The 26,066-nt window shown below is 40.3% G+C and overlaps 1 protein-coding gene across 5 annotated transcripts; it reads right to left on the bottom strand.

Annotated features, from left to right (window-relative positions):
- Positions 1-3,670: 3,670 nt before the first annotated feature.
- LOC131226691 (uncharacterized) lies at positions 3,671-25,343 on the bottom strand. 5 transcript variants are annotated; one of them, XM_058222326.1, is made up of 6 exons: positions 25,063-25,343; positions 9,709-9,794; positions 7,946-8,734; positions 6,476-6,688; positions 6,073-6,197; positions 3,671-4,658 (listed from the first exon to the last, which is right to left on the bottom strand). In XM_058222326.1, the coding sequence occupies exons 1-6, from the start codon at positions 25,063-25,065 to the stop codon at positions 4,075-4,077; spliced, it is 1,800 nt and encodes a 599-aa protein (XP_058078309.1). In that variant the 5' UTR covers positions 25,066-25,343; the 3' UTR covers positions 3,671-4,074. The 5 variants fall into 5 exon arrangements, with proteins under 5 accessions (XP_058078309.1, XP_058078306.1, XP_058078304.1 ...); XM_058222323.1 differs by lacking the exon at positions 25,063-25,343 and adding an exon at positions 16,677-17,017; XM_058222321.1 differs by lacking the exon at positions 25,063-25,343 and adding an exon at positions 12,666-12,799.
- Between the last annotated feature and the right edge of the window lie 723 nt (positions 25,344-26,066).

The raw sequence follows: 26,066 nt of genomic DNA, 5'->3' as shown, positions 1-26,066 counted from the left end.
GTGGGGCATAAAAAAGTTTCATAGGTTAAAAGTTGATTTTGTATTGCGCAGACAGCTTAAAAGAAAAAATTGCCATAGTAACTTGAAAAGGGATACTTTTGGAAGCAAAAACTTTTTGTTTAATAAAAAATCACGGAGCGCATTCCGTGTTCACCATTAAGCGAGACTCCTATCATGGAAATAATTCAGTGAAAAACCACTTAGCGCTTTCCGTCTTCCATGTTAATAACGTATTAACAAACACCACTAAACATGGAAAATTTTTTCAATTCCGTGTTAAGTGCAAAAATTCAGTGTTAACAAACACGGCCTTACAAGAATCTTAGCATAATTAATCGGAATTACTAAGAATAATAAATTTTCTCTAAATTTTTATTTTTGAATGGCAAATGTGTCCCAAACTTGGAAATCGGGCTCACAAAATTTTTGATCGTTGAATCCAGTGTCGACAGCCTCCGTAGTACCCCATTCTCGACTCTCAGCACCCATATATCAGGTTCCGATCGTAGTATCCTACAAGGAGAATTTTTTCAGTATGAATTTATTCGTAATAAGCATAACCATAAGCATAACGCACGAACAACAACCAAGACACCATCACAAAATTCACTATGATAAAAAAAACTTTAAAGTACAATGTGCATAAAGGAAAATACAATAATAATAGTAACAGAAACTCCTGAAACTCAAGTACACGTTCCAGCTCCAACTAAGCTCGCGTCACTTGCTTTTCTTGCGAAATAGAAGACGCCGCCCACTTTTGAGTGGGTTGTCCCTAAATGTCCGATTACAGTAAAGATTGATAGGTCGTGCGTCAAATGGTAATTTCTCCCCATCTTTGGCCCAATTACATTATGACTGGTGAGCCAAATCTGATGAATTACTTTTGCTTTCATTTGATCCAACAATGCTATCAATCAATACTATGAATGTATCAAATATGATGAATTACTTCCGCTTTCATTTGACCTTCTTTTGATCCAACGATATTACGAATGTATTTATAACTTGTCTTATAGCAGGTGGCCAAATGATACTACTTAATCCTTCAGGTCAAGGAAGACATCTTCTAGTTTGGGTGCAACTTGAGCCGGGTCAATCCTAACGCGGACATTAGCTCATTTTGGGTAGGACTTAGAAAAGCCCATGTTGTGCATGCTACGTGGGCCACCCAGCACCGTCTAATTTCAAACAGTGGAGAGAGATTTTCCAATCGCCCTTGTTCAATCTAAAATAAAGGGTTAAGATTTTAGATTATTTTTTAAAGTGTCATCTGGCCCCTACATCTATTATTTTGAAGGCATGATTTGATGGTTAGGCCTCCACATATGTTATTTTAGGATTCGGTGGTGACCCCTCCAATACGGAGATCTTGGTAACAGTCGGTGCAGGAAAGTTGTGGCCTCACCATGATGTATGTGTTTTAACCACCCAGCCCAAATATGAGGCAGATCCAAATTTCAGGTGGACCACGCAACAGGAAACAGTGGTGGTTGAAGCCCACCTTAATGTTTATTTGCCATCCAACCTGTTGATTAGAGTCACACAAATATCGGCTTCATCCAAAACTAGGTCTCCCCCAGGAAGTTTTTAATGGTGGCCAGAACTGTTTCCTGTTGTACGGCCCACCTGTGATTTGGAACTGACTTGTTTTCTGGATAATGCCCTAAAATGAGCTGACAAAATGGATGGGCTGCATGGATAGAACATATACATCATTGTGGGGCCCACAAGACCTACTAGGAGCATTGGCATGGGCCTTTTTTTTTTTTTTGTTAGCTTGTTAGTACACCCCACTATCAGTTCAACTTCACTGTTAGCCACCCCCACTGGGGATCGATACTAAGACCTCGGTGTTGAAACGAGGTATCTTTCACTCAGTCTACCACTTAAGCTATGACTCCTCTTGAGGTTGACCCATGTTCAACTACTCTACAACTTCTCTAAGGCATTATAGTATTAGAAACATGGCCAAACATGATGTAGTACAAAAAATAAACCGTTAGGATTGATGGAAAATATGAGAAGATTATGTTGGTTTGATGATCGGGTGGGCCATTAAAGAGATGTGGTGTCAAATTACAACAAATGATAATGACAATGCTCTACCCATCAATGTGCATCTATTGCTCACGGATGAGTGGACCAGCCTGATTTTTAGGATAAAACACATGCTACATGGGGCCCACCACTCAAACTCACATGAGTGCCATGTTAGCACGTGTGATACACATTACGTGATATCCAGCAAGCTGAAATCAGTACACGATCTGAGCTAAAACGATATCCAAAAGAGAGCAGTGCATTCTTTCCAGGCCTGGGCAATGCTTCAACGATAGAGCAGATTCTACACACAATCTTGCAAATGAGCATTTTCAAGAACAAGGGCCCCACCTTAGATCACCCATGGCACAAAATCAGCCCTAACCTGGTAATCCTAACCATCCGAGAACAAGAGCTCACAACCAACAACGGTCACTCAATCATGGATTTAAGACTCATACAAGTCCGATACAAAGGTAGGGCCCCTAGTCACACCCCTACACTAACTTTGATGAACGGATTAGGTCCATGGGGCCCACCTTGATGTATGTATTTTAAACTCACAACATCCATCCATTTTGCCAGATCATTTTATGGCATGAGCCCAAAAAATGAAGTAGATTACCCCACTGTAGGAAAGTCTTGATTGAAAACCCCACTTAAAGGAAATGGGATTGGGTACTGAGTTATGCAGTACGCTCTCATCAGTTGAGCCCACCTTGAATGTATGTGGTTTATCCACACCGTCTATCCGTTCTTCCATCTAATTTAAGGGGGTTGAGCCCAAAATTGAAGCATATCCAAAGATCAAGTGGATCATACCACAGGAAAAAGTGGGGATAATGATATCCACCGTCAAAACTTTGCTAGGCCCCACGATGATATTTATTTGTCATCCAACGGGTTCATAAGATCATACATACATGGATGAAGCGAAAACACAAATATAAGCTTGATCCAAAACTTCTTTGGCCCCAAGAATTTTTCAATGGTAGACATTGAATTCAACTGTTTCCTGTGGTGTGGTCCATTTGAACATTGTATGTGCTTCATTTTTAAGCTCAAGCTCTAAAATTATCTGTTAAAATGGATGGTCGGAGCAGATAAAAATATATAATCATGGTGGATCTCACAGAGTTTACCCAGTACGCTAAGCATAGTGAGTTACTGACTCCGCAATCCGCTTCCCATTTAAAGCTTCCTAGGCCCCGCCCTAATGTTTATTTGCCTTCCAACCTGTTGAAAAGGTCACACAAACCAGGAAAAAAAAACAGATTGATCCAAAACTTGTGGCCCACTATGTTTTTAACGGTCAATCATCACTGTTTCCCATGGCATGGTCCACCTGTGATTTGGATCTGCTACAATTTTGAACTCAATACCTAAAATAATCTGGAAAAACAGAGACAGCACAGATATAGAATACATGCATCAAGGTGGGCCCAAAGGGCCACACCGTCTTGGGCAAGGCCACCTAATCTGCCCCGATTGGTAGAAACCATCAAGCCACAAACAACAAGTGTTGGGGCCCATCCATCTGCTAAAAAAAAACATTGGAACACTACATTATTATACCATCACCATTTCTTACAATGCAATGACATCCCTCCCTCCTACAAACAAATCATAGTAACCAACACAATCCTTTCATGCGAGAATCAAACAATCACCCATCACTACAACTGGAGAGCACACAAGCACATGCAACTACAAAATTGGCGCAGCACCAAATAGAAGAAAATTGTAATAAATTGCTGCAGCATATGCATTTTTAAATAGACGGCTATGATATAGAACCAAAACAATTATTGAGCAGGCCACAGCTATAAAACTGGCTGCGCACTCTCGATGTCGAGGCTTCTTTCACTCACGTAATAAAACTGCCGCACTGCCACGGAAAGGAACCAATCACCATCGCATGGCCATGGTCTCCTACACGTCTCCTAGGTTCGGGTTTGCAAGTAGTCAGTTTGGGGCTTGCTCTGCCACACTATGTAAAGGAGCCAATCAACACCACATGCCCATGGTCTCCTACTCAGTTTGGGTTTTTCCTAGAAATGCATAGTAGTCAGTTTGGTGCTTGGAGCCACACAGCCCACCACCATTGATCGTGGACCGACCAAGTCCCAAGTCAAGATCAAGCCTGCCACAACCTCCCACTCTCGCCATTACAGCCATGTTTTCCACCTCCAGCGGAAACAACTCTAACTCACTGCTATTTTTCTCATTCACGTCATGATACAAGCCTCTAGATGGTGCTTCCATGCCTGGAAGCTTCTCATCGCAAGCTGCTCTCTCTTCTCTAAAATCAAAATGCTCTTCCAAAGATTGCTCGTGCTTGGCACATTTTGCAGGTTCTTCGGGAAAATGCAGGGGGGGAACTGTATCACACCTGTCGTTATTAACGTTCTCCAAATGGCCCTTGGCGAGCCACCTCTCATCTACATCCTCAGCATTACTTGCTGAAAGAGCCAACGGTTTTTCAATGGTGGATGGAGAGACTTGCTTTGCTCGAAACAAACCCGATGGAGGGACTTGGCTTGCTCGAAACAAACTCGATGGAGGGACTTGCCTTGCTCGAAACAAACCCCACAGATAAAACCTCCCACAGAATCCTGTACGTCCGGTGGTAGAAAAATCAGTTAAAATTTGATGAAATGCACTAAATATACTACAATGATTTTCATTATTTCAGGTCTGTTTGGGTGCCACTTACAAATGACCGTCTCAAGTACAAACATAAGCTATGGGGGTACTGAGTAGATGTGGGGGCCACATGATGCATGCACAAGATCCAACCTGTGAATCAGGTGAGCCATACCACAGGGGAAAAGTTGTGAAGCAACATCTGCCCTTGATTTTAGCAAGAGGGACTACTGTGTTGTGTCTGTAAAATCCAGGCCATTCAGACCCTTCTTATGGTTTAGATGAAGGTTCAACATGAAAATCAGGCTGGTTTGAAATTCAAGTCTGTGTAAATCAAGGGTATGGGTCCCCTATCACATTGTTCCTTGTGGTCCACCTGCATGTTGGGTGAGGGTCAGGCTGATTTTTGTCACACACATCTGATGGGTGGGTTAGATGACCTTCGTACCTCTCATGGGCCCCACATCTACCCAGAACAACTGTAAGCTTACAGTGGGACCAGCACCACTCGAGTACGCCCCAGAGAAATACGATCTCTAATACATAATCATGATTAACTAAAATTAGATGAATTCAGTTTTAAGTGGCATGCAAACAGGCCCTTTCGAGCTTAGCCATCTAAAGACCAGCATGGATGCACAGACGGGCATTAAGGGAGCACTGGTACAGCCACAGCAAGTGTATGATCTTGTTCCTAGCATCCACATCAACATGCCCAGTGTACAATAACCAGGCTGTACATCAGCAGTGGCCCACCCTGCATTTGCTGTGACAAGCAAATCAGCCAGATTGGTCATGACCGTTGAATCAAGCTAGTCCGATCAACGGATTGAGAACCCAAGTATGTCAGATGCAGATGAATGGTCTTTTCTTCTAACCCATCTGTTTATCTCACAAACAAATGGCCCACCTAAGGCCACCTAGGTCTGCTTTCATGCAATGGCACATACACAGTGCCGTCGACCTTAAACTGGCTGGGATCAAACACACATGGCACATCTGATACCGCGGTGAGTTCAACTATCACTAGGTGGATTCTCACTAGGTTTTGCACAAATGAACAGAGTGATATATCCATTGGTATAGATAGTACAATATGCTGGTACAAATGTGGATTATCACCTTTCTTCTTACTTATCCCCTTAACTGAGCTATTGATCATAGCCCACGCCAGATCTGAGCACCTGATTCAGCAACTGATGTCTTCACCATAAACAACCTTATTTTCAGGCCAAGGAACTATGCAGTGGGACCCCATCTAACATTAGGCTGGGATCTTAAACATGCCACAATTGCTGCTCTCTTAAGTAGCTATAAAATTTCTGGGTGTTATAGCCCTACATCAAACAGATCGAAAGCTCCAATCCATGAGAAATCACTTACTTGAGTCCTGCAGAGGCAGCAAAGAGGAAGAGAACATCAAAAGCTCGGCCTCACCAACCACGACTTTCAGCACCAAGTCCTGGCTGATGATTTCACATATCAGTTGATAGAACGCGGCTCCATTACTGCAATGACAGACAAGAAGCAACCAACATCAGCAAATTACACTATAAGACTGCATTTGGATGTTTGTCAAGTCCGCACTGGAGTAGCAATTGTGGTAAAATGGATAACCATCCACTCAAGTAGGGTCTTTGGGCGTTGACCTTTAATGGATTTGAATCTAATGAAGGTGGAATAACTTCACACTTCTAAGTTCCTTGAGCGATTTGGTGGAAGCACATAGAATCTAATCTACCCGAAATTGCAACAATGCCTAAATAACTTCAGAATATGATAATACCTTACACTTTCGGGGAAAAAATAAAGGCCAATGTGGTTATCGGTAGGAGGGGTGCTCTTAAAAGCCTTGGGCCACGCATTGGTCCTTGGCAGCTTCTCCAAACGAAGCACCGGCGGTAGCATGTTTGCCCCTTCGAATACTCTTGAGCATGCTTTGCTTGACAAATGTGCAACTATCACACCATAGTTAGAATTATGGATATCAAAACATCCCCTGTCATCAAAAGAATGACAAATATGATAAATTTGAATGATCTCATAAATAAATAAAACTAGCCAAGGCAGAATAATGGCATGGATACACCTATCCTCAGTTCCTCATGAACCAACCCAATTGCAAAGGCAACTAGCTGGAACAGGATTCTATAAACTGTTGTTGTGTTAAAGGTGCATGGTAAGCGACAGGAACGTTAGCGACTAGTTCATTGCTAAGGTGAAGAAGGTCCAGGTTTTCATGCGGCTTTTTCCTAATGAAAAAGCAGCAGTATCTCAGGAGTAGTGATCTTTCAAATCGAGGGATCATAGTTGCGACCATGACATCGTGACAATGCCAACAAAAGAAGAACCTTTACTAAAGCAAATTTGCTCAACCCAAACCCAACCCAATTTCAAATCGAGTTGGTCTTTCCCAATCCAAACAAAACCCGGGCACCTTGACAATTCAACCCAAACTCAGGTTGGGTCAATCAGCTTTGGGTTGACCTGAACCCAAGTTACAGCCCTAGGCCTTTGGGATTTCTAATTGGTGTTACATGAAAGTCCTGTGGTTCAAGGTTGAACCATGATCCAATTGAAAGTGGCACCCGTGCCACGTGTTGGATGCACATATAAATAAGCGGCTGGGTATCCAAGGGGCCAATTTTCTTTTTGGGTCTATTAGTTTGTTTCATAGCTAGTTAAAGGGAACAGAAGTAAGCATGGGTGTTTTAATAATTCCACTTCTATTTAATGTTTTGGATGCTGTGATTAAAACATCTGTGTCAGTTCTAAATGGATTTAGAAACTAGCATTAGTTCTAGGGAATCTGTTAGTATATTGGAGTACATATATCAATGAGAAGCATGGAATTCCCATGGAATGGACTAGTCCTTCAGGTTTGGAAGTGCAATCCTTGTTGGGCATGTGTATATAAATACTGTCTTTTGGGCATGAATCGGTGATACTACTAAATCTTGTTTCCTCTGAATATAATTTTATCCTCTAGTTTGTGGGGGATCTGTTGAGATTTATGGGTTTGCTTGATTCTCCAAATCGAGCCATCAAGCAGTATCACATGTACTACAAATTAGGCCAGTCCAGTCATTAGGTAAGCCACATGTCTACAAAAAAGAAATGTTGGAAATAATGAACATGCAATCTGGTAGAGCCAGCCTGATGAACAAAATAGATCCGCGTGGGGAGAGTAGGGTTCAGTGGGTCATTGGAATTTTTATGAGAGAGTATGATCCTGAATCCTAGTTAATTTTTTTACCTCCATACTGGGTTAATGATTGGTTGTGCATGGATGTAATCATGATTGTTGGTAGGCAACTGGCAATCAGAATTTTTTACTGGGGAATTGCAGACATTAGAAGCTTGAACCATCGTCTTGGATGCACCGACAAACACAGGTTGCAGCCCCTCCAGAACAGGGCTTGCAGCATCTTTCGATGATAAGGAGCCAACAGGTTCTTCTGTTCGGATCACCCTACAATTGGTGGCATCTCCATCTGTACAATCCTGACCAATCTTCATATGCGTATTATCTTCATCTGAGCTATCCCCATCAGCCAATATCAGCCTTCTTCGTTGCTGCTTTCTCTTCCTTTCCCCTTCACTCTTATCACTGCATGAAATCAAACTGCTCCTCTTCTCCACCTTCAGCAAAGAACCATCTCTTCCTATATCAAGAGATTCACTGCGGCGTTGTCTGGTGGAACGGACCTCCTCTGCCTTGTCAACTGAGAAACCTTTATCACTGCATGAAATCACAATCCTCTTCTTCTTCTCTATCTTCAGCAAAGAACTGCGAGGTTGTATGATGGAACGGACCCCATCTGCCTTGTCAACTGAGAAACATTTGCTGTCTTTGCACCTCTTCTTGACAGCAACAGCCGCAGAACTGCTAACTCTTAAATCTTGACATTGCGTTTCCTCAACTCCATCCACACTAAGCTTAGTAAGAGAAGCTACTTTCGGATTCTTTTGCGAGCACTCCCAACATGACCACTTTATGTGTTGTTTGGTTTCTTCTAGAATTTGTATTCCATCCAAACAATATCTGAAACATAGTTTAAAAGGACGTGACAATCATGAAAGCTAACTGATAAAATTCAATAGAATCTCTATGCTTGTAAATTTGTAATGCATAAGAATATACTAGGTTTGTTGAGACCACACGAGCATGGAAGGCAACCTACCCAACCACCCATTAGGTGGGTCCAACTGCACATATGACGTGGCTTGAATTCAAGTTGTTCAACTCATATGTGGCACAGTTTTAAAAGTATGAAGAACATAGAATAGCTTGGCCAAAGTTTCTTTCAGACATCGGTTTGTTTCAGAAACAGCTGCCCACCTGATAAGTGCAGCGGGGCCTTCAAAGCAGACTAATGGGAATCACCTATGTTGCATGAAACATGAAGCAAAGTGGCAAGAGATTTGGGTGTGGGAGCTCAGAAGTATCTGTTTTAAGACATAGGAAGTACAAAGTATAACCAGCTACGAAGCAAGAGTAGGAACACGAGTCCGAAGCACAATTTGAAGAGGCAGCAACACCTAATTAGAAGGACCATGAAACTAATGACCCACATAATTAAGAAAATAAATAAATAATAAAAAAAGACTTGGATCTGGTACCCATGTCCAATGCCAGCAGTGGCGGCTTTAGTGGGCTATCTTATAGACATGTAGGCTTAGCAAACTCGCAATATTTTAGTGTTGAAACAAAATGGGGAGAAGGGTTCTTAAATGTAACTATATTGGTTCGAGTTGCTGGTGGAAACCAAATACCAGTACATAAACCTTTTTCTACTCAGTCCACTACCTATTTTGAACTTGTTAAAAGCAAGTGTTGGCACCTTTTCGTATATGAGGGTCAGTTTGGATGATTTCTTGGAGAAGTTTTTCGGCAATACAACATTGCCAAACCAAATCTCATTTGCTGCTTATCAGGAGGCATCACACAAGAAAGTCCAAATTGGCTCTCAACTCTTGTATGAATACAGGCTTATAATGTAAGAAATGGCAGCATACCTATGCTCTGCAGAAATCTGGCAATCAACACAATAGACAAGAAGCTCGGCGTAGCCTGTGCCACCGCACTTCTGACAAACAATTGCCTGCAATGACAAACTAAAACTATTACAATTTACTCATTGCAAAATGTAGAGTGCTGATGCATGCAAGAAATGTTTCTCAAGGTAAACAACAATAGTATCAACGAACAAATCCATGAATGCAATTGCTAAGTGTGACACCACATGGCATAAGTGTGCATCCAAGTGAAATAGGGGGACGCCCCATGTCTTGTGTCTGCCAGGTTTTTAGTGGGACCCACATCCCATGTGTCCATGCACATGCATCCATGCAATTTATTGTGAAGGTTTCATTCATTAAATAGGTTCTTCTAACGTATTACATGATAAAAGAGATAGAGATATTGGACTTGGTCTGGGGCGCTAAGCCCAAGGATTGGATCATTCTAGATGCATCTGGTTCTGCAGGGGTGAATAGTTGTGGCATGGAATATTGGGGCTACAAGATCTTAGCCAAAATCCTTGCCACCGTACATTCGAGGCGCTGCTTGCAAGCATTATACCTAATAATCAAGGAGCATTTGTAACCAAAAGGCAGATTTTGGATAATGCGCTCATCACCAATGAGTACATTGATTTAAGGCATGAGAAAGGCGAGAAAAGAGTAGCATATAGGTTCGATATTGTGAAGGCAAGGCTTACAACTACGTTGATTGGGAACGTTAAGAACGATGGGGGATGTGGGCAGAAATGGATGGGCTAGATTCAAGACTATGGTCGATCTGCCGCCTTTTGTGTTGGTAAACGGATCACCAAAAGGATTCTCCAAGGCCACTAGGGTACCGAGCAAGGTGATCCATTTTCCCAATTTCTGTTTGTGGTGATAGCAGAGTAAAATGCTAGATAAAGAGCAAGAGGTTGGTCTAATCAGTGGCTTTAGGGTGGTAAGAGAGGGAATTTGGCTTTTTTCCACCTCCAATTTACCGATGACACCATCTTGTTTTGTGGTGTTAGGAAGATGTGAAGTGCTATGAAGCAGTGTCAAAGGTAAACCTTAACAAGAACAAGATTTTAGGTATTTGTCTAATCAGAGAGGAAGCAGTGAGATTGCCAGATGCGTTCAGATGCAGTGCAGTTTCCTTTCCGTCAACATATATTGGTTAGCCCATGTGCATTGGTAAACCAATAAAGCACCTTTGGCATAAGGTGATCAAAAGATTTCAGAGGAAACTTTCAAGTTGGAAGAGCCCTCATCTCTCGTTAGAAGGCCGTCTAACTAGTGTTTTCATATGTGATCGCGTAATCGCTTATGTGATCGCATGTGCCATTTTGGGAGCATAGATCACGCATGCAATAGTGGCATAAGCAGTTTTATGACTATTAGGCATTATGCCATGGTATATGCAATGGTTTATGCTATTATGAGATTGCTTATGCTATCACCTAGCAATGAAAAAATGTAGATTTTTTGGAGGGTTGTGTGATGGCATATGCGATTGCATATGTGCACAGGCCCCTTGGGTCACATATAACCACTTGTGCTATTTGACAACAATGTGTCTAACGCTTATCAAGGCTGCTTTATCAAATTTACTCCTCTACTTTATGCCTTCATTTATATGCCCTCAATCAGTTTTGGACAAATTGGAGTGGTTGAGACGATACTTTTGGTGGAGAGGGGCTTAGGAAAAACATAAATACTATCTTCACTAGTGAGGGAAATTCGCAAGCTTTTTGCCAAAGGGGAAGCGGGCATAAGCATGTTGGACACCATGAACTTCACACTACTAGGTAAATGGTTGTCAACGTTTGGTGCTTAAGAAGGGAGGTTGTGGAAAGTAGTTGTTTCCAAGTATGGGGGCTAGGATGAGGGTTGGAGGGAGATCAAAATTTTAAGATATAGAACCTCAAGAATATGAAAAGCAATCACAATGAAGGCCCCTAAGGGAATCCTTGCTTGGTGACGGGAGAAGCGTTTGCTTTTGGGATGATGTTTTATGTGGTAAAAGATCGTTTCAAGACAACTTCCCAAGACCTACCCGATTGTTAGAAAGGAATGTTATAGTGGCTCGTTGTAATTTCAATTGTGGGGATTTTGTGGTGTGGTCTCCCCCTAAATGGGCTTGTTGGATGAGGAAGTTGTGAGTTTGTTGGGCATCTGGATCAATCATAGCAGTACCATTCTTCCTCAACTAAAAGGGACACAATGATTTGAAAAGCTCACAAATTGGGATGCTTCTCAGTTCGATCTTATTACAAGATGCTTTGAAAGCCTATGCCAGCGGTGAGGTCAGTGCATGCTCACCTCTCCTAGTGTCTTTGCTCGAATGGTGGATAGGAAGAGAGTGCTCACCATTGACAATCTCCAAAGAGATTAATGATTCTCCCAAACATTTATGCCATGTGCATGATGGATGTTGAGACAAATGAACACTTCTTCATCCATTGCTCTTTTGTGCATAGTGTATGGGAGTGCTTCCTTGCAATCTTACGTTTATCGAGAGATGTAGAAGTCGAAGTTGATCTAATGCAGGACCGATGCATGAACCAATTAACATGTGAGATCAAGTAGTGGAATTAAGATAATTAAAAAAAAAAAAAAAAAACCACAAGCATTGCCATAATCATCACGAATCCCATAAAAACCAAAAGAACATCATGCATAATCCTAGCCTAGGTTACCAACATTATCACACAAGATCATTAAACAAAACAAAACTATAATCTAATGGATGTAGGGACATCCAATTAGCATAGGGTATAGTCTATTTCAAAGAAGAAAACCTAATACAACCTGGGGTAAAAATTAGGGTTTGGGTAATTTGAAAAGGTACGAAAATTATGGATTTTAGGTTTAGGGTTAGGGGTTTTGAGATTGGGGATGGGTAAAGGAAAGATGGCTTTATGAAATGATGAAGGCTTAAGATGGGAGAATCGAAGAATTCGAAAAAGTACCTTGATGGAGGAGAAGAGAGAAGATGGTGTGGAGATAGATGGAGACCTCGCACCTTCGTTGATGAAAATTAGCCTCACACCAATCTCCCTTCCAAATCGCATGGAAATATCTTCAAATCGCATAAAGATGAAAGAAGAAAGCAAGAACTTTTCTGTCTTTTTTAATCACGAAATCCAATGAGAGAGAGGTCACACACCCCCCTCTATTTATAAATCTAAGAAGTTTCAAAATTTATAATAATTCCCATCTTGTGAATTTTAACAAAAATAGCCCTAGTGTAAATAAAATCAAGTAAAACACTCATAATGTGTCCTAATATAAAATAATCAAAAACTAAATCCTAAAATATGTAAGGTCTAAAACTGATGTAGACGATCAACAATCAATGGCCTGATCATGTGATTCATACGATCTAATGGCCCGATTGTCGTGTCCCTCCAATCCAACGATCTGGATTACTCCATAATGCAGCCCAGTGCATCTTTCCAGTATGGGGTCTTCTAAATGCTCGCACATGCACATGGGGTCTTCAGCACGATCACGGGTACTCGCCTAGCCACAAGGAAATCGGTGTGGCCCACCTCCTCCTCTGATACGTATGCAAAGGCGTACGTGACATGATGTCCTCATTGTGATCAATGACCTTTTGTGGGGTTGGCAAAGTGGTGAAGGCATAATTATATGGCGTCTAACCTTAACAGTCGTGTTATAGATCATTCAGAGGAAATGGAATAGTTGTTGTTTTCAAAATAGGAGTGGATATGTAGAAGAGGCAATGCGAAAGATTAAGAGCAAAGAGGTGGGCTATGTGTCCCGATCGAGGGACATTTGTGATCATTTGTCTATATTTAGGATGTAATTTTGGGTTGTATTCTTTTTCTGCCATGGCTTTTGCCTGGGTGGTTCTTTCAATAAAATTTCATTTATCCTAAAGAGAGAGAGAGAGAGAGAGAGAGAGAGAGAGACTTTATGTAGTGAAGTAAATAGTCACCCAATTTGACAGTTGGAATGATCAACTTAGTAACCCCCTCGTCATCAGTTGGTTCCCATTATTTTGATCTCTTTACAGCAAAATTAACAAGAACAAGCTTCGCTTTGCAATTTCGCTAAGTGACCTTTTTCCATAGTGACAACAACACCATTTCTTTTGTTATTTTACTTCAACTTCTTAGTGCCTTTGCCTTGACTCTCAGAATCTCTCCCATATTTTCAATCTTTTCCTTGTGGCTTTGGTTCAAGCTTAGACGTACACTTTCCTTTGCCATCATTTGGAAAGAGGCTCTCGATGTCCTCCATTCTCAAACGTGTCATTCTCACTAGAAAACATCTCATGGACAATCAATAAATCCAAGTAGGTAACCTACTGTTGGCCAATAGTGAAATTGCACGCATAGAAACCCAGCCTAAAAAGGAGAGAGAGGGACCGAGGTAGCCAATTGCCCTGGAGTCAGGGTCGTAGTGAAGTTACCCTTTAGGAAGTAGCCCTTCCCAGTTTATAAAAGCAGCAAACCAACGAGGTAGCCCGTTAAACCCCACGTAAAGGCGATATGGGCCCGTAATGGACACCATTATGAGGTCGATACAAGTTCTTCTAATTTTTTTCAAAAATGGAAAAAAAATAGAGAGAGAGAGAGAGAGAGACTTTAACGGTCGTTAGACCCTGTATCGTAAAGATAACGGTGGTTGCCATTACGACCATCGTTATCACTCACTACAGAATACCTTACCTGTATCTAAGAAAGATTCATTTAGTATCATACTGGCTCTTGTAGCTCATAGATTTGGAGTTGCACTAGATGAATGCAAAAAATGGGTTTCTCAATGAAGATACGAAAGACAGCATATACATGTTGCAACCGAAAGGTTTTGCAGCCAATGGCTCAAAACATATGATTTGCAAACTTAAAAAATTTATATATGAGTTGAAACAAGCAACATGACAGTGGTACCTAAAATTTCATGAAGCGGTTTACTCATATGGCTTTGTAGAGAACACAACAGATGAGTGTATCTACAGACCTATAAAGATCTAGAGAGATTTGAAAGGAGTAACATGAGTTCGAAAGGTACAAAGAAGATTTATTCAAAGGCAAAAGATACATGCAACTACAGTGGTCAAAAGTTCAACCATTGCTCTTTTGATGACTAAACACTTCCAGTGGATGGAAGTTCAATTGTTACTATTCTAGTGGCTGTAGATGTTCTAATAACAAAGAAAAAACAAGTCCAGCCACAAGACCAACCAAGGTAAAAGGTCAAACTCCATTTGCGCGGCCACAAACGAAATTAGTCCAAAAAGCCTTGCACAAAAATAAAGTACATCTTGTAAAAGGCCTAATTTGGAGAAGACACATTGCCATAGGTGTCAGACCAAAGGGAAGACAGTGCTTTTTAATAATTGCTCAAATCAAAGAGTCACAAACTTGGATGCACACATGAAACATTCAGGAGTTGGGTGTGAAAAATCTATGCACTAAAAAGCAAGGCCATACCAAATACACCCTAACACGGCTATCATCATCCTTGATTAACATCCTATGCAACTCGGTCACCCATGGCCTTAAAAACATGATCTCGATAATTATTAACTACAAAGATAATTACTTGTGTGCTTTGGAAGTAATGCCTCCAAAAAGGTCAAATGTTGTCCTAACCACCAATATCCCAAACAAAAAAGCTCATGTTTTTGTATTCTATGATCTCCACATTAAATCCATTGGTAGGAAAGGAGGCGATGATCTCTACAAACTTAAGCATGTATAAATCGGTGGCCTCACTCGTAACTTTAAGATCCACCATGAGAATATGCATCTCTTTCTTTGCAAAGACCCAACAAAGACGCAAAAACACCCCCCTCCTCACGCCTACGAGAGAGAATAGACCTAGGGTGTTGCAATGGCTAGGATTTCCCAAGGGCGCTGAGGTCAAGAAGTGATCAGGGTCAAGAATGGATTTAATATAAACTAGGCGGTGGCAACAATTATTGATGCTAGTACCCAAGCTTTGGCGACTATAAAATTTTAAGCGCTCGTAACAATGGTGAATTTGCAATGATTTGCCTCGAGATGCAACAACAACGAGACAAAATGCAAACTGAAGTACACCGACAACAAGAAGGAAGAGTATTCCAAGGAGGGAATGTTTATGCAAGGATCAAAGGTTTAAATCAATGTTTTAAATAATGATAACATGTTGTTTAGCGTTCAGCTCTCTAGAGAGTGTAGCATAAGTGGCACACCCCAAAATTCGATACCCGAATACGGAGTCTCCGATCCCGAGTTCCCTAGAGTGAACCAAGCAAAACTGTACATTAGCAAGTTCCCGCGTGTGCGCACAGTCCTAATAACATTCACCCTTATCAGAGTAGCTTTAAATCAGCAACATCAAAAGTTAAGTAGAAATAATTAAACCCATAAATATATGGCTAATATTCAAAATGTACAATTTAAAAAACGGTGTTCACCCAAATGGAGACTACCCAAGCAACAATAGACATGTCCAAAACAAAAGAAAAATGTAAAGTATTCTGGTTTGCCCAATGCTCCAAAACATCACAACGATGGTGCAAGCCTGTCTAAGCCTGCCCGTTTGAGATCTCGATGGTACATGTAAAAATAATATTGTCTAGTTGGTGTTTTAAAATGTCGTCCCATGTGAAAGTGAGTAGCCAACTCAGTAGTACTATTATCTAGGTTACACATGTTATCAACACAATCAAGCGCAAGTAATGATAGCACAACATAACAAACAATTGTCTATATAGTCTTTTTATGTGCATGAATGTTATGATATGATAATGCATAATCCTCACAATCCAACACTCTCAACAAGTAACTTCAACCCCTATTTCGCATAATGCCAACACTTCAACACACGACTCCAACACCTTTCACAAACTACTTATCCTAGCAAGTTCCATTATATTCATGATTAGCCAAATAATTATTAATCCTAGTTCAAGCAACAATTTGGCAAAGCCAGAATACTGCGATTGTATCACGAGTCTCTACCCAAATCACGAGGCTCGATGCAATCATAGCGACTCCTCACATGTGTCCATTTAATTCATTTTAGGGCTCATCACCCAAGGGCAACACCAAATAATTTAAGGGTCGCCACGCAAACACAAAGTGGCGAATTCACTACATTAATTCCATTAATAATACGGTATGCTCATAGCCTTCACTAGTTCTCAGTGGTCAATACAGGGAGGTTGGTCACCCTATGGGTGCACATCGAACCGATAGAACCGTGGAACCAGACCGGAATCAATCAAACAGTTCATTTTGGTCCGGTTCTAGAGTGCACCAGTTCCGGTTCCAAATATCAAAGAACCGTTTAGATCGGTTCAGTTTCGGTTTAGGGGTATGTAGAACCGAACCTAGAACTAAACCCAGAACTGAACTTACATTTATAAAAAAACAAAAAACAAAAAACAAAAACCAAAACCCTAAGTCTAGTCGACCCTGTTGCGTGTGTGCAGCAGCTGCCCTTGCCCTCTCTCATCTCTATCCCGGGTCCTCTCTCTCTCGCAGGTCCTCTCTCGCTGCCACCGGCCCTCTCTCTCGTTGCTCCTCTCTCGCCGACCCCTGATCCTCTCTCACTGCTCCTGTCTCTCTCTTGTTGCTCCTCTCTCTTGCTGGTCCTCTCTCTCTCCACACACCACAGAACCGTGGAACCAAACCGGTTTTCACGGTCCGATTCCGGTTCGGTTCTAGGGTGCTAACGGTCCGATTCCGGTTCCGAAAAGCCTAGAACTGGATGGAACGGTTTGGTTCCGATTTCACCCCAAAACCGGACCGAACCGACCTGTGTACACCCCTACGTCACCCTATTTTAAACTAATATAGGGGGCTCGTCAACCTATTTTATTACCGATATAGCAGGCACCAAGGCGGGTTGGGTCGGGTTGTTGCTCAACCCTAGCCCAACCCAAGGTTCCTATACCTCAACCCTAACCCAAACCAACCCAACCCAACCCAAGGTTCTATGCCTCAACCCTAACCCAACCCAACCTCGGGTTGGGAATTCTCAACCCAAGCCCAACCAGGGTGTTCCGTATCCGTTACGATACACCCGTAACGGCCGATACATAACGGTAACAGTCGTGACCGTTACGTGTTATGGGGTCGTAACGACCACCCCCTCTTTTTGGTGCCCGTAACGGCCGTGTAACGGCCCTTACAGTGCCGTAACAACTTTTACGGACCTAAAGAAAATAGGAAAAAATGGAGAAAAAAAAAACATACATACCCTTTTTTTTCTTTCTTTTCTTCTTCTCGGGCTGCTGTTGCGGCCCTTCTTCTTCTCCTCCTTCTCGGGCTGCTGCTGCGGTTGCGGCCCTTCTTCTTCTTCTTCTTCTTCTTCTTCTTCTCTCTCTCTCTCTCTCTTTTCTTTTCGGTTTCCCTCTCTCTTCTTTTCATTTGGGTCCTGGAAAAAGGAATGGACTGCATGGCTGTTTCACAACCACGCACTGCAAATTTACTTTTAAAAATGCTCTGCAGTGCACGCTGCACAGTGCACTTGCACTGTTTTGTTACGTGGGCCCCACCTTGATTTTTTGGGGAATTAAACCCTTATCTTGTGGTTCACCTAAGATTTGGATCAGCCTCATTTTTTGGACCATGCCCTAAAATAAGTTGGCAAAAAGGATGGACCACATGGATATATAACAAATGCATTGAGGTTAACCCCAATTTTAAAGGGATACTCACTAGTGGTCCACCAAAGATTTAGATCTACCTAAATTTTTAGACCATGCCTTAAAATGAGTTGGCAAAACAGATTGATGGCATTGATATACAAATACATCGAAGTGGCCCGCCAAGCCCACTAGTGGTCCACCTGAGATCTAGATTTACCTTTTTTTTCCAATGCCCTTAAATGGGTTGCCAAAACGGATGGATGACATGGATATATAATACATAATCGAGTGGACCCCAACACATGGCCCTAAAAATTTATACATGACATATGTATTAATTCAAAATTAACCAATTAAATTTTGGGACCATTGTTGCTAAGTCACAATCCCAAAATTAAATAACTCCTACAATTTTCATCATTAGTTTGCAGACACTTGTTTTTTGAAATAAGACCATTTGATATTTTTCATTTTTCACTGTCCAATAAATGTCCACCAATCCATTAGTGGGATAAGTGTCAATAGATTACATTAGTTTGAGGCTAATTTGGGGCATCAAATGGTCCCCAAACCAGCCCCAAATCGACAACGATATTTACCTTAATTTAATTTCAATTTTTTTAAAGATTTATGGGGAAAAATGATATTAAATTGTTAGGTATATGAACTACATAACAGGATACAAAAGTCCTTAAACTCTATATATTGAAATAAAATGCATATGAGTCACGAAGTATGCAATGCACTAGCACTATAAATAAAAGGAAAACTTGAAAATATAAGATGTTTTGGTATTACATTCATTGTAGTAAATTTATATAGATATTATATAGTTAAAAAACTAAATATAAAAGGTTTGCAAATAATTTCAAGTTGTCAGGTTCATAAATCCATCAGACAACCCGATATAGCATTCTCACCAAAGAGTGGACCGTTACACCACCATAAACATGTTCCAAATTATAAATGAATGCATATTTGAAATATTTAGAATATTCCGGATTTAATGGATATTTTTTCATAATTTTTTGACCAAAAACAAAAAAACAAAAACAAAAACAAAACAAAACAAAATTGCATCGTTACACACCCCGTATCGGCCGTTACGGGCCGATATGGGGCGTATATCCGTATAGGTAACGGTGGGCACCGCTACGCCCACCGATACCGATACAGAATACCTTGAGCCCAACCCAAGCGAACACGATCGGGTTGGTCGGGTGGATACATGTTAATATTTTCATTATTACATTAGTCTATTGTATTTCAATACACATCTTATTTTTGTATCTATAATTTTATTAATTATATATGTAGTTATTTATCGTAAAGAACTTCATTTTTTTCTAAACAAACAAGTTAAAATATAAGACAACTATTCCTTTAAAAGTCGTGTTGTGTAGCACGTAATCTATTTAGGAGAGAAATCCAACATATCATATTAGCTTGAGTCATTGGAAATGATGTGGACCAATGAGAGCCAACAGCACAGGAATTTCCCATGCCTTAAACACAGACAATCCACACCCAATTATAATTTATTTGTAACTTATATATTGATCGGGTTCAGGTTGGATCGGGCAACCAAAGACCTCAACCCGAGCCCAACCCAAGTTTTATCCGGTTGGTTTTTGTATAGCCCAAGCTCGAGATCAGGCTCAATACATTCTGCCCGAGCCCAACCCAATGTCAGGTTGGTCTGGTTGAACCCGCCCAGCTTTCAGCCCTCGCAGGCACGTCACCCCAGCATAGGCTAACAGCTCGGACATAGTGGCTCATACCACCAAGCCTGACTCACGAGTCTTTATACGATCGTAACGCACTAACGGTTATGAATTGACTTAATTCAATGGTAACAATAGTGTTCTATATTTCTTTGAAAATTATATAACCACCAAACATAAAAATGATCGGACCATGCATTGGACTGATCTAATCGAAAACAGGAACCCCGAACAAAATCGGTATTAAGTGCAAAGCATCCCGGGGAGCACCAACAATTGTCGATCGTCTGTGTTCAACCTCAGTCTGTCGTATAAGTCTGGGATAGCCAACTCTAAGTGAGTCATCCTCTTACCTTAACATTTTGCAAAGCTCGATCTACAATTACAAATCAAAATGTCAAATACATAAACATAATCACGAAGCAACTTGATAACATAATAGGGTACATCAACTAAACATATGTACAAATCAACACAATTCGATGTATATCAATACAATCCAACATATATCAACATCACTTACCAATTTATATGTAAGAGTTCTAACAGTAAAAATTTCATCTTGTTCAAACTTTTTATCAAACATGTTAGCTATCAACTTCAAATAACATTAGGGATACAATAATAAAATAATTTATATACAACTAACATATAAAATCCTAACAATAACAAAAAAATCATTATCTAACACTATCAAGGGTTGATAAAAGGAAACTTAGAAAATTTGTTTGTACCATATAGGGTTTCTCTCAACCTACTCGCACTTCTAGGGTTAGGGTTTAAGAAAGATCACCGAAACCTAATCAACACTCAAGCTATTGTAAGATTCTTGAACCTCAACCTAAGACCTATATTAGGAAGTAGGATCCATTTCTTACCTCTGATTGTAGACGAAAGATATCTGACGAAGGATCCCGACGCGGCTACGGTTGTGATAGAAGGGATGAAAGGGCGAATGTGCACAACCCCTCACATTTTTTATATCTCTCCCCCAATCTTAGGACACAAATTCATATGAGGGGTGTGAAATAGTGGACTATTTATAATGCCAGAAATGGTGCAAATGGCCCCATGAGCTAGGCGTTTACTATTATAATCCTATGAGAGGTTTCTAACTTTTATAGTCCACTAGGGGATGTACAGGTTGATCTACATCATAAGGTAGTTGGCCTTAATGATGATCTACGCATTGATGTGATAATTTACGAGTATGATTCAAAGTCAGATCGACAATTACTGATCATCAATCGAGGTCGCGGCCATAGGAATATGGGTAAGTATTAACTTAGACTAGTGCCCTAAATTTAGTCACGATCTAACGGTCTGAAGGCCACGACTTGGGCAAAGAGTGAAGGAAAACGTTTTAAGTTCATATTACTTAAGGCGTTCGCGCATCCCATGCGCTCAGCCCGCGAGCCCAAGTTGAATGATTCCATACGTGATCTCGACTCAATGTCCGAGATGGATGTCAAGCCCACTAAGATAATTGTTTTTTTATAGTTTTGTGTTTAACAGCCCACTAACGAGCGGTCTAGAGCTTTTTTGGTTAATTTGGGCATTTCTAAAATAAAATAATTAACAAAATTTATCGTGTGTGATTAGCTAGGCTCGGATTACCTAATTTTATGACACGAGTCATTCGCAATAAGCAAAAAAATGGTGATTCAATCCTAGTCACCCTAAATCATTAATTAAAAGGTTATAGAATACTTTCATAAATTCGTTTTATGTGCATGGGATTATCCAGATTTAATCCATCAATTATCTTAACTTTTTGTAGACCTTCATTACGTTGCGGCTAGCTTGATTAATCGGTAGTGGATTGACTAGATTAAGGCCCTAGATGAATAGATCACGAGGCTAGACTCAAGGTTTAAGTGATCAGTCGGATTCAATGGCTTCTTAAGGATATATAATCGAATTTTTACGGTTCAATTCATCTTTAAAGGCATTGTTCGAAGTTATGTCAAGGTCTGATACTTAAAAACAGGTTTTCATGCATAGGATTTTCAAGTGTGGACATGCAAATTTATCCATATTTATTTAAGGTCTCAACAATAATGCCTGAGGATTTTTGGATTCCAAGTTGGCAAAAAATCTAGGGCATCATCATAAGTTGCACGATACTTATATTTTTTAATTTAGAAATAAAAAAATATATGATAATTAATAAGAAAATTAATATATATATATATATATGCCTAAAAAATTATTCATTTTTTTAAGTAAAAGCATATACTCAAACAAGTAATTAATTATCATTTATCAAAAGTCAATCCACATATATAAACCAAATCAAATCATTATCACATAAACAACTTTCTAAGCAAACAAATGTAACTAGTAATGTCTAATTGAAACCACAAGTCACAAGCGTGAAAAGAAATTAAAATCGTACAGGGTGAGAGTATTAAGTATAAAATACAAACTGCAATTATCATTTATGAAAAAACATAGCATACATACATTATAATGCTACATACGCTACACATACAACGTGACCCTTATAGCGTACGTTATAGGGGATTAATGCTACGTCACGTTGTAGCTACGCTACAGTACGAACGCTACAAATGTTATTCAAAATATTGATTTAAATTGGCTTCAGATAAGGACTACTTTAGCAAGGCTATAAACAACAGGTCCAATCACAACAGCAACGAACGGTGGTGCTAGTCGGTGCAAACAGGCAATGGTTTCGGAATCTAATGATGGGGATCAACAGCGGCAAAAGAACGGTGGCCAACATCAATCAAGGTTGAGAGAAACAAAGAAGGCAATGGTCTGATGAAGATATAGCGATGGCCATGATGACGAACTTGGCGGGGTATGTAATGGCAGTGCAAACAGGCAACAATGGCTTCAAACAACAATGTAGATACCATGGATGAGGAAATCGAAGATTTCGGAGATGGCAAAAAGATGTAGGGCAATCGAGCTAATGATGGTGAGGATCAAATGCACGGATTGAAGATGGGTGTTTTGGGCCGACGCATGATGACAATGGTGAGCAATGGACAATACAATTTTGTCAGTTAACGGGTTCGATCCGTCAACATGGTTGCCAGTGGCGTAGATCCGGGAACCTGGGCAAGTTTAATAGCATCATGTGACGGTAGTTGATGGGTTTGGAGTGTTTTGTAGTGATGGGTCCACACAGGAGAAAATAGGTTCTTAAAGAAGGCAATGTCAAATCCAACAACAATGGCAGTGACCGATACTTGGGAAAAGCAACACCAAAAAGCATAAATTTGGAGAAACCCAATAGTAAATGCAAGCATCAAAGAAGGAAAAGATCAATGGTGGAGACCAATCACATTTATAAAACAGTGGGGGTGGGTTTTCATATCTAATATGGTGGGGTTTAGATATGAAGATGATGAGTTTGCGAAAGACTCCAGAGAAGATGAAAATAGCAACACTGGTGCTAAGTGATGAAATCATGAAATTATGCAATGGGCAGCGAAGGTCAGATCAATGTTGGTAGGTTTCAAGCAGATAGCAAAGGTGGTGCGCAAACAAACGTTGTACCTAACAATGGCGATTGCAGATGAAATCGCGAAAACTACAAGGAGATTGATTTCTATCGGTGGTTGCCACTCGAGCTCCAAAAATCAACAACATGGCTTTATGAGGCAAGCTTGTGCAACAATGATGGGTGACCATTGTGAATTTGAAATGGGCTTTAGACAAACGGTACACAACGGATGAGATGAGAAAAGTAATGGGTGCAACGGGGTGTGAACGAATCAAAAGCCTCGATTCAAAAGCTTAGATACCATGTTAAACCACAAGAGACTACATTATGGAACCTGTAACTTGTTTATTTCTCTGAGGACAACATGAATACATAGATGGGATGGAAGATCCGGTAGAGAACTACAGAGATCTTAACAAATACCCTTCCGAACATAAGAAGAAATATCCTAATCAAAGAAAGATTTCCCTAATCTACTCTAATAGCTATGGAGCCGCTCCAAGAGCTAAATGAAGTCATCCACTTACCCATCCATCAAGTTCCTCCAACATGGAGGAGACCAAACCACTTCCTCCCCTGAGCCTAAGAAGCATCGAGCAGTGGGAACATTTGCTTTTGAAGATAACCTTGTTAACCTCAAAAACTCATTATGAAGCGCCCCTTCTCCAATCCAAACATCCTTACAAAAGCGAATCCTCTTTACATCCTCCTAGTGAGAAGTCGATCCCCTCAAACTCAATCGTCACCTTAGCAAACACCTTCAACAACTCTCACGCCCTGTGTAAGGATGAATAATTTATCCACCACCCCTCTGCTTGACACCATACTTTCTAGCTATAAACGACCTTACATGCCAAATCTCCACAACCACCAGCCGAACAACATTGAATATAGACCTACGTGGTCGGAAGTAAGAAAAAACTTGACAACCTATGATCTAACTAAAATTATGACCCTTGATGGAGGGAGATGGTGGATGTGATTCATATCGCCAACTCCAATTAGTTGGAAGAAAAAAAAACACAGAAAATGACGCTATGACAATATAACAAGATAGTTCCATTCTCCATTACAAACTTTCGATTTTTGACACTGTGTGAAGAAAAGTATGACAGAGTAAAACACGCAAAAGGGCCACTTGAATGCGACGATATCTAGTGTTCCCATATTTAGCACTGCTGAAAACACCGATTTTGCATCCTAGTGCATACCTTTTCAGCAAATGCATTTTCCTACAAAAAATCAAGTATCTGATTTCGACCGAGAACCTAACCTAGCTAGAACCATGATCAGCAAAATACTCATATTACTTAAAAATACCCATATAAGCATTAATGATAAGACCTCCGTGTATTTTAGAAGATCAACCAAAAGACACGTTTTATTGTTTTTTTTTTTTTCTTAAGATCATCTTATACAAAACTAGTAATAATAAGTGGAAAGGGAAAGATTTTTTCCTTGGCAGCAAACACAGAACCCAACCATCAATCCACAGGAGAAAAGCATGAAAGAATGGGGGGAAAAGAAGGAAAAGAATAAGAGAAGATTACCATTATCAATGCAGGTTCAACATCAACTACTATTCACGCGAGAGGAACCAAATATTTAAAAAAAAAAAAAAAAAAAACATTAACAAAAAAACACAAAATAAAAAATAAAATGATTGAAATGAAAAATGGATCTAAAACAGTGCGAAGACTGAAAAACAAAGTGAAAATGAACACATGAAATATGAGAGTAAGAAGGGAAGATTGAGGCGATGGAAAAACAAGGGGATGAGAACGGGGGAAGAAGGTTGAGGCGGTGGAAAGAGATAAGAGATAGTGAGGACTCTTCACCAAAAAAAATGTAGATGATGGATGAAACGGCGCTGCACCCGAGGGGGCGCTTTATGTGCAGAACGAAATGATATAGTACCATACTCTCGACTGCACCGCAATTTGTACTCCTTTAAATTTAAAAAAACGGAGAAACCTACTCTCCTAGCTTAACATAAATGGTACTGAATTATATTAGACGCGATTACTATTATTATTGCACAATAATTACACGCGTAGAAATACCATGGCATTTTAACCATCCGTCTGAATGCTTAGGATAAAACTATTACCTAGGGAGAACACTAGGGTAAGTGACTTCGTTTGGTAGACCATGGAATTGTATTTCACATGCCAAATGTACAATTAGGGTTTGTTTGATTTATGTGCTAAGTGTAATTACTATGTAAATGGGTAATGCATAATTAACTCATCTTTTTCAATACAGATATTGCAACTTACTTTTTTAATACTTAAATCGAGAAACTTTCAACATAAATGTGGGGCCCATCGAGATATATGTTACTTATCTACACCACTCATTTGTCATGTCAGCCAAATTTATGGCATGAGGAAAAAAATGAGGCAGATCCAAACCTCAAGTGGACCACACCATAGGAAACAATGAGAATTGAACGCTTACAATTAAAAACTTCTTAGGGCCCTTAAAAGTTTTGGATCAAGCTGATATTTGTGTTTTCCCCTTATCCATGTCTGTGTGACCCTATGAACGGGTT

This window comes from Magnolia sinica, chromosome 15, assembly GCF_029962835.1.
Source record: "Magnolia sinica isolate HGM2019 chromosome 15, MsV1, whole genome shotgun sequence".
Taxonomy (NCBI): Eukaryota; Viridiplantae; Streptophyta; class Magnoliopsida; order Magnoliales; family Magnoliaceae; genus Magnolia; species Magnolia sinica.
Note: the sequence above shows the minus strand (reverse complement) of the source record. Positions and strands in the feature narration are given on the sequence as shown.

Bases quoted from the DNA above. Each gene is read 5' to 3' on its own strand.
- LOC131226691 (XM_058222321.1), bottom strand. From the start codon at position 12,788: ATGCGATTTGAAGATATTTCCATGCGATTTGGAAGGGAGATTGGTGTG. The intron at 9,795-12,665 runs GTACTTTTTCGA...TTGTCATTGCAG, and splicing joins CTCTCTTCTCCTCCATCAAG to GCAATTGTTTGTCAGAAGTG. The intron at 6,689-7,945 runs GTAAAAAAATTA...TTTTGATGACAG, and splicing joins ATCATTAACCCAGTATGGAG to GGGATGTTTTGATATCCATA.